Source organism: Mizuhopecten yessoensis, unplaced genomic scaffold (assembly GCF_002113885.1).
Source record: "Mizuhopecten yessoensis strain PY_sf001 unplaced genomic scaffold, ASM211388v2 scaffold10921, whole genome shotgun sequence".
Taxonomy (NCBI): domain Eukaryota; kingdom Metazoa; phylum Mollusca; class Bivalvia; order Pectinida; family Pectinidae; genus Mizuhopecten; species Mizuhopecten yessoensis.
The window spans coordinates 2,440,788-2,450,498 of NW_018408788.1; the positions used below are offsets into that span (position 1 = coordinate 2,440,788).

General features: G+C 36.1%; 1 protein-coding gene across 1 annotated transcript in view; it reads right to left on the reverse strand.

Annotated features, from left to right (window-relative positions):
- Positions 1 to 732: 732 nt before the first annotated feature.
- Positions 733 to 9,711, reverse strand: part of LOC110463714 (snRNA-activating protein complex subunit 1-like) — a 16,992-nt gene continuing 8,013 nt past the window's right edge. Inside the window, exons 3-10 of the mRNA XM_021518519.1 lie at positions 8,253 to 8,393; positions 7,135 to 7,239; positions 6,064 to 6,185; positions 5,355 to 5,391; positions 4,963 to 5,049; positions 3,677 to 3,860; positions 1,844 to 1,963; positions 733 to 916 (exon numbers count right to left, since the gene is read on the reverse strand). Of these exons, the coding sequence (XP_021374194.1) occupies positions 786 to 916; positions 1,844 to 1,963; positions 3,677 to 3,860; positions 4,963 to 5,049; positions 5,355 to 5,391; positions 6,064 to 6,185; positions 7,135 to 7,239; positions 8,253 to 8,393 (927 nt within the window). The 3' untranslated portion in view covers positions 733 to 785. The remainder of the gene's footprint in view (positions 917 to 1,843; positions 1,964 to 3,676; positions 3,861 to 4,962; positions 5,050 to 5,354; positions 5,392 to 6,063; positions 6,186 to 7,134; positions 7,240 to 8,252; positions 8,394 to 9,711) is intronic.

Consider the following 9,711-nt stretch of genomic DNA (forward strand, 5'->3'; position numbering starts at 1 on the left):
ACTGTAAACCGGGAACCTTTCACCCAGTCACATTTTCACCCTTTGCCGATAAAATTCATGTTTGCCTTGTGTTAATTTCACACTTCAGATGTTATTACTAAACATTGTATGTTGAGTTCTAATATTCGCTGTCATGATAAATTCGCCATCAATAGGGGAGGGCGAAAAAGGCAAAATTAAACATGTTGCTGAATATCAGCTTGTAAAGGGAAGTAACTCTCCACAGTGACCTCACTGAGGATCTTGCGATCTGAATTTTAATTGAGGTCACTGACACACAAATCATATCTTATCTGCGAAAATTTCCCTATATACAGTTATGCCCCTCCTGTATTATTACCGGGTATTGACTAATAGAATCTTTGCCGAGTGTTTGGCAACTTAAGAATCTTTCCCCGAGGGTTGAGATTCCCCTATCTCACCCACAAGGGGGTGAATGATTCTTTTTCTCTTCCCCTGTTCTACCATTGTGTATCATATACACAATGTAATGATAACGTTACATGCTAAATTCAGGGTTGACGTGTCGTTGATGGATTGTTGACGTGACGTCGTGCCATTGTTATGAAAAGGGGAATCCCCCCGTCTCAACCCTAGGGTGAGACAAGGAAATCTCACACCGGTAAAAGTGCGGATACACCTGTCCAGGGTAAGAGAAATCTTGATATAATCTAGTACAGAGTTGGTAGCATACGGCCATAATTCCCAGTCTAACAAACAACACGTCATCAATAACATTACAACAGGTTTATTTAATAACAATAACAAGTTTATAATAAAACCGCCTATGTCCTCTTGGGTCTACTCCTCCCCCTTTTAACAGGTGAACCACCATCATTGACCTTTCCACTGTAGGCAGGAAGTGGGTTAACGACAAGCCTTGCAGATTTGCTTTTCTTTCTTGTCATGCCTTTGCCTGTAATGAAAACAGACTTCTTAAATAAGAACTTTATGCATGGCACAATGAGCAGTACAAATGACATCAGTTATATAAATAGTTGTTTAATGTTTTCGGCACATAAGAATCCCTGTCCCACTGCACTAGTTTTTCGTATGCTTGGTAACCTCCCCTGAATTTCATTTCAGATATAATTGTAGCACATTTAGCCAAGGACACTTAACGTTGACCAGACAACTTGATCAGTCTGTTAGAGTCGGTATAGTTAGTTCACATTTCAAATTCTGGTCTAGCCCCACTAAATTTTTACACTCAAACACTTGCTTATTATTATATTTATCTTTCTTATTTTCATCTTTAATATTTTTCATGAATGGACCTCAAGGTATGGTTTTCTTTTCAGAAATAGTTATCAAAGCTATCTTATGCCAGAAAGAAAAAAATATTGGCAATAAAGTGAGGACATTAAAATAAATTTGAGAGAAGAGGACTTTAAACAAGAAGCAAGAGGCTAGGGATTTCCTGTAAAATTGATACATCTTCATCTATTTTAACAATTCTGTGTCAACTTATTAACTATATTTAATGCTTGACTGATGACTGACTGTAAAACTATAATCACAAGTGTGATCAAGGCATGTTAAATTTGCACAAAGAATCGGATCAGACTTCATGCTGACAGTTCACGTTAAAAAGCTGTTAGAATGATAACGGGTTTCACAGGAAATGCACTTTTTATACACAGGGTGACTTATACTTGTTACCAAGGGCAAACGCAAACTAAAATGCCATTGCTTCCTTAGAAACAATAGCCGGAAAGATTGTCGCTGAGAAACATGTCAAAACCAGAGAAAAAAATTATAACTTTTTTTTTAATCTCAATTAAAAGCTTTTTAACTTGCACTGTCAGCTTTAATGAAGGCTTGATGGGGAATGTGACCTGACCTTTTTTCCTGCGCCCCCTCCTAGGGGCATTATCGTTCCCTGTAGGGATAAAGGGCATGTTCAGCAAGGACTTTTTGAGGGCTGTCACCTGCTCAGAATCTTTGTCATCAGGGTCCTCATCTACAGTGATAACAATAACGGGGTCATTTTTCAAACAAATATATATAATAATGCAGAGCTGGAGCTGTGACTCGTTATGTGGATACGGATAGAGTAGACTAAATTCAGAAAGGACAAAATCCTGAAAAAAACGCAGTTGTATCATGACCACCTGAACAAGAGTACCGCGGGGCGGAACAAAATACGCCCGTGGTTAGCTGATATGCTATAAAAATTCAAATACTGAAATGAACAAAGGGCAATTACTTTTGGAACAATTGTTGAATCAAAATTCTTTTAAGGGAAACACAACTTCATATCATGATTATAAAGTATACCAAGTTTCAAAGAGATCGGTCGAAAAATGTAGGAGGAAATTGCCGGACAAAAATCAACTACTAAAATAAACAAAGGGCAATAACTTTTGAAAAATATTGTTGAATCAAAATTCTTTTAAGGGAGACAACTTCATATCATGATTATAAAGTATACCAAGTTTCAGAGATCGGTCGAAAAATGTAGGAGGAGATCGCCGGACAAACAAAGTTTACGCCGGACGGACGGACATCGCCATACCATAATACTACCGTCAAATTTGACGGTCGTATAAAAATATTGTGTAGCGTACCGTTTTTAAAATATCGCGATATGTCGTCACACTATTTATATATTGTTGCAGACCTTGTACCTACAGATATACTACCAAGCCTCAAATTTTACGTCGGTGGTTATGGACACTGTTCAGACCTCTATATGAATACACTACACAAGAATGGAAGTGCTCATAGGGATATCATTACTGAGCTTTACCCCTTGAATGTAACGTGGCAATTTATGCAGCATTCAGTTTTGAAAGTTTTGTTCTACCAACACATCAATCTACAGTGTGCAATGCAACACATATCAATTCATTATAAATAAATCTTGTTTTAGCACAAAATGATCAACAATTCGATTGAAAATCTTAACAAGCAATGAAGTGATTTTATATTTTATCCTCCATTGTTTCCTTGAATTTAGGGTCTGTACACAATATCTGGTTAAAATGCTCATATTTATGGAGGTTTATAAAACAAGAGGCCCAGACAGCCTGTATCGCTCACCTGAGTATTTAAGCAGTCATAGCAAAATATTCTCATTAAATATTATCCTGTTCCACAAATAATTCACTCGCAAACTTTGTCGGCACCATCTGTTGAAACTACCAGCCAAATATTATCATATGATTCTAAGCTTTTTGGTTCTTCTTAAGAAGTTGTTTGACATATTTGACCACTGTGACCTTGAAAGTAGGTCAAGGTCAAGGTCATATTCATTCTCAAACTTGGTCAGGCTCCTACCAACAAAGCTGTCAGCCAAATATCATGACTCTAGGCCTATTCGATCTTCAGAAGAAGTTGTTGAAAGGAAAAGTTGACGGACAACCTATGGACGTTGCACCATCACATTAGCTCACTTGCCCTTCGGGTAGATGAGCTTATAATTATATATAATACTCAAAGGTTCAGTATGTAACTAAACTCCAGATTGCTTTGATTTGACTCATTATTATTATATCCTTCACCTTGAATAAGGCAACAGAACTGTGTATAGTACACAACATTCCATTTTGCCATCATGCTGAGGTCTATGTAATTCCATAAAATAGTGTTATTTAATAGTTTTGACCTTTGAAACTAAGCTGCAACCTTGACCTTGAGGAAAAAAATGTATGTGCATCGAAGTCCTGCTCACCTGACATTTCCTTCACAGTGACGGGAACATCGGGTACTGGAACATCGGGTACTGTTTCAGGATGTTTAGGTTCGTCACGCTCACTACCGGATGAAGCGGAAAACTTTCCTCGTCGAAAATGTCCACTCGGTACAGTGGCTTTAGCAAATGCCTTTTCTTTCAGTAGAAGTTTTTTAGAGGGTTTCTGAAACACATGATTTAACATTAGAAATTGATAAAAGCCTGTATATTATTAACACATCTACATTAACACTTCCCAAAACTACCTAACATAACCCTTCCTATACATTCCTTCATATTTCCTGGACCTATATTCCGTCTGCGTATTGCAGAGTTATCTTCTCTTGTGAGCAGGTATTGATTGTTGCGTCATTGGTTTGTGTGAGAAAATTACGTCGTTTTCTCAAAAATTGATATGACTAACTCTCACAAACAAATTACGTAACAATCAATACCTGCTCACAAGAGCAGATAACTCTCCAATACGCAAAGACGGAATAGCTAGTAGATGCAAGTTCTTATGTTTAATCTTCAATGATGCTTTTTTCGCAATGCCCCAATTTCAGAATATTTGTCAGCTTTTTCTTACAACATGCATTATACAAGCCTCCTTATTGAAAATTCTTAAAGTCTTATATCCTTGTCGCTAAAGTCTTAACTCGAGTCCTCTTGTATCGAATTATCTGATGAACATCAACTCCAATATCTGGCTTCGCCAACAGCAAATTAATTACTTAAATTTTCCTTGAGTTCATTATAATAAAATTGTTATATACCAGTATAAGAGTCCAACCTTTCCTAGTTCTCAACAGCTTCATAGGAAAGTTGCAAGTACTATTTAATAACTTTCACACCATTTAATAATTTGCTGATCTTCCTATAGTTGACATTTGTAAGCCACCTTGTGAGACTAAAAGGCTAGCTTGTACAAAATTCCAATACCAGTAAGGGATAGAACTTAACGTTTCATAATTTTTTAAATTTCAAAGATTAAACAAAATATTATGACTGCTGAAATCACTACAGCTAAAATGAGATTCATCAGTTTTGTATGAATTAATAAATGCCAAGTTTGTTTTAAACACAAACAGAAATTCAAAACTTCAAAACTTCAAAACAAACTTAGTATACATGACAGCTAAAATTAATAACCTGGATTATTATCTAAACGAGCAGTATTGAGTATTGAAATTTCAAGCATAAAACATTTAACTGACATTTCTAGATTACATTTTAAAACTGATATAAGAGAAAGTCAATATCAATAGTAGAACGAGGTGTCCTACCATATCTACATCCTCTTCGTCCTCATTGTCCATAGAGTCCGAGCTAAGGTCATCGCCCACATTTGCTGCAGCCTTCTTCTTAAATGCCTGTTTATAAACATTCATAAATAAAAAAACACATACACAGAATCAGTTAGTTCTAACAGAATACTGTATTTGGTGCAATCAGCACCTCTTCCCTTTTAAGTGCCCCTCCCCCCCCCCCCCCCCCCCCCCTTTATTTGGCATATATTGAAATGATAAAAAGTTTCCCTTTTCCAAATACACCCTTCATCCTACATATAGCTGGCTAGCTTTGGTTACCAAAATAGAGTACTAAACAATTTTAGCATTGTTGATGGTCAACAATCAACAATGAAATATACCTATCTCATCATCACAATAAGACTTACCCCGGCTTTACGTCTATCCTGATAGTAGATGATAGCTCTGTAAAAAAATCAAACACATATCTTTACTGACATGGAAAGTAACTTATCTCCTACTTACTTTCAAAACTCTGCGGCATTGTCAACTGACTTCATACTTAAAAATTATGTTTATCAAATGCTCAAATATGATTGAAAAACAAAGTGACGTACGTAGGCTACCTGGCACCAGATGCCAGTTTGTTTGATGACAGACTTACTTTGTGATGCCTGGCACCAGATCCTGTTTGATGACAGACTTACTTTTTGATGCCTGGCACCAGATCCTATTTGATGACAGACTTACTTTGTGATGCCTGGCACCAGATCTTGTTTGATGATGGACTTACTTTGTGATGCCTGGCACCAGATCTTGTTTGATGACATACTTACTTTGTGATGCCTGGCACCAGATCTTGTTTGATGACAGACTTGCTTTGTGATGCCTGGCACCAGATCTCGTTTGATGACGGACTTACTTTGTGATGCCTGGCACCAGATCCTGTTTGATGACAGACTTACTTTGTGATGACTAGCACCAGATCCTATTTGATGACTGACTTACTTTGTGATGCCTGGCACCAGATCCTGTTTGATGACAGACTTACTTTGTGATGCCTGGCACCAGATCCTGTTTGATGACAGACTTACTTTTTGATGCCTGGCACCAGATCCTATTTGATGACAGACTTACTTTGTGATGCCTGGCACCAGATCTTGTTTGATGACTGACAGAGATCGTGAAGGGTGCGTAGCCTGAGGTCCCTCCAGTGCAACCTTGATAGCTTCATAGTGCTGATGTACTGTTGCCATTTGCTGACAATGACCAATAAATACTCTTTTATTACACATTTATTATAAACATTCTGAGGGATGACAACATCAACATTGTTAGGTGGACAATATAGATTCATATTTCTGGTCATATTTATCAATCCAGAACCTCTAAAAATATAAATTCTAATAGCAGATTGCTTCCTGAACTTCCATCTCAATATATTGATAAATAATTTTCTAGTTTCGACACAAATTTCATGATAACATTTGTCTGTTTTGATGATAACATTTGTCTGTTTTGATGATAACATTTGTCTGGTTTGATGATAACATTTGTCTGTTTTGATGATAACATTTGCCTGTTTTGATGATAACATTTGTCTGTTTTGATGATAACATTTGTCTGTTTTGATAATAACATTTGTCTGTTTTGATGATAAAAAGATATCTGTTTGATCTTTGATATCTAATTGTAAAATGTATGTTAGATCAATGATCATGGAAATGGATCACAATCTTCTACCTACTGATTCATGTAAGAATAATAATGCATTATATAGATTAATTCATCTTGGTGTTTAAAATTGAATACTCTGATACTGTAGTAGTAGAAACTAACTTGTTTTAACAATCCTGTTCACCGTACAGAAAATGTCTGATCAGAAATGCTGTAGTATTTCACAGTGTGTGAGAATGTTACATGGTGTGTCAACATGCTTGCTTGCTCATTTTGCACATGGAAAATTCCACCTCACAAAAATAAAATTCCACCTCACAAAAATTCCACTTTTTTACATTATATCACGTGGAGCAATTATAAAATCTCACAACTAAGAGACAGGAGATTTTTCGCTATATACCCAAATGGACATTCTTAACCCTTTCACCCCTATGCAACTTTAGAAGACTCTCATGCATTGATCTGGATGAGTCTATTATGGTCTACAGTGGTGAAATGGTTTAAGTAATCTACGATTAAGGTTTATACCTCCAACATTTCAGTAGAGAAAAGATCAAACAGAACGCTCTGCTCCTCTTTGAATTCTTCAGATAACGACACTTCATCCTTGTTCTTGTCCACTGTATGTAGCACCTGTATTCAAACCACAAAGTACAGCCATCAGTCTTTTTCTTTATAATTCTTTTTTTCTTTTTTTTTATATGTAATTTTTCATTTTTTTCCAAGTTTATAACAATGCAAATATATCAAATTTCATAAAAAATATTACTCTTACACATAAATTCATTATACATTCAATAATACAAATAATGTAATCAACTTCAAAATATGGCCATGATCAATTATTTTCAGGTATGATTTCTAAGTAATTATGTTTATTTACATATATAATAAGGGCTGGTATATTAGACTTTGCAAACATTTTGTATCGAAACCAAATTAAACTAGAGCTAAATGCTGTCTGTTATATATAAACATTGTTCAGAAGTGATAGAAAAGAGCAGGTCGTAGATGCTTTGTTTTCTTTATCAAAGTCTGTTAGGACCCATCCAGCTGAAAACTGAAGAATGTGTATTCTTTTTTGGATATCCATCGAAAATTAATTTGAAAGTTGTTTTGTATCAGTCTTATAAGTATGCACTACTCATCATTTTGTTGTTTATGTGGATTATAGTCATAGATTTTCTTAACTAACCACGTAAACTAAATTCCCAATAAAATTTCTGTTTTTATACAACAGTGTAAAATAGCCACCAAGGCATATCATTGCTTTTGTTCAAACTTCCACATAAAGTATTTCTAGATCAAGAATATCATTGCTTTGTATGACATTTAGTACATGTTATCCAACTTTCAAGACAAATGATAATTAAAAAAAAATAGATAGACATTATTGGTTATACAGTCAGTTATAATTACTGACCTCCGATTTTAGAAAAGAGAAATACCAAATGACATGTTCATCATCAACAACAATGATTGAGTTGTTCACAGTTGTGAAATACTAGATGCTTCCTACAGACTCCACTGTGGAGAATTTCTCTTGACTTAAGGTCATTCAGTCTAGTAGGTAAACTAGAGGTCACAGGTTCGAATCTTAGAAGGGGCAATGAAAAATAATGACCTCTGTTTCAAGTGTTACTGACCTCAATTTGTTTGGCAGTAAATAAGAACGCATTTTGAAAGCGGAGTTTGTGAAAAACAAAGTCGACATCGAGATGTTGTTGACGTTGTGCCTCGCTTTGGAATTCTAACAGGTCAAGCCACATCGTGTTTGTTGTTCTGATCTGAAATATCAACAGTCCATATGTAACTCTTGGATCAACAGTCCATATGTGACTCTTTCATGCCCAAGGGTGCAGGGTAGGGACATTCTACCCAAGGGGTTTTCAAATAGGGTTTTTGAACAATATGAAAATTCCAAGGGTGGAATGTCCCTATCCCATATACCCCTTAGCACGAATGAGCATTTATTTCTCATTCCAATCACTAGAATTAACTCAGACACCTCCAAAACAAGGTGTCACAATTTCCACATTATCGTATCAAAACATTTGAATTTCATGACATCATGTCGTTCTTACCCCATTGTGACATCACCCTTGTAATATTAGGTGTAAAATAGAAATTTCTTACACCCCCTTTCTTACCCTGAATAGTTCTGTCATATTTTCACAGGAATGAGAGGAATGTCAATTTATAATAAAACAAACAGATCTACTCCTCACAGCTATCAGCTTAAGAATGTACATCTCAAACTAATATACCTACCACTCTAAGCACTGTCGCTATATACAACCCTACCAACTTCAGCTGGCATTCACATTAGCTATATATGGATGCATTAGACATCACCCACTTTCACAAACTCATTTTTTTTGTTGAACTTTCTAGCAAACCTATCACCCACAACTTAAAACATACTTGATATACAACATTTCAAACCTCACGACTCTGTATCATGTTAAAAAGGAGGAAAGATCAATGCTTTTTTATTGTTTTCTGTTGAATATATTTATATACCAATCAGAGATATTCCTGGAGGGGGCCACGGGGCCTTTGACCCCACAAAACTGACCTCTCTTCATGTTTCGAATTTCTTTTAATTTTACATACAATGGCTCCTCTTAATTTTGATATTGACTAAACATTGCTGTAAATGGCCCACTGCATCAAGAATGCTCATTTATCAATACACAATACATAGCTTCGACGTGACGTCACGGGACTTCCGGTTTATAGTTTGGTCGCCATATTGGATGGGTGAAGGTTGCCGCAAGTAGAGCGTGAAGTATAGATTTTATCGAGGTCATGGGTGTTCATTGTACGATCATTGGCTGTTCCAACGAGAGTGGGCGGTGTCAAGCTTCCTTCTTTCGACTTCCAGCTGTAATCACAAACCAGGGCGAGAAAACTGAAGAGTTGTCCACAAAAAGACGAAGACTATGGCTATCCAGGATCAGCAGGGCAGATCTAACCCAGAAGTCATACCCCTATGTTAGGGTGTGTTCAGAGCACTTTGTCAATGGTATGTACGTGAGCAACTGACAAATGATTTTCGTAATTTTGTTATTATTCTCAAAAATTTCACTTACAAAAAATGAC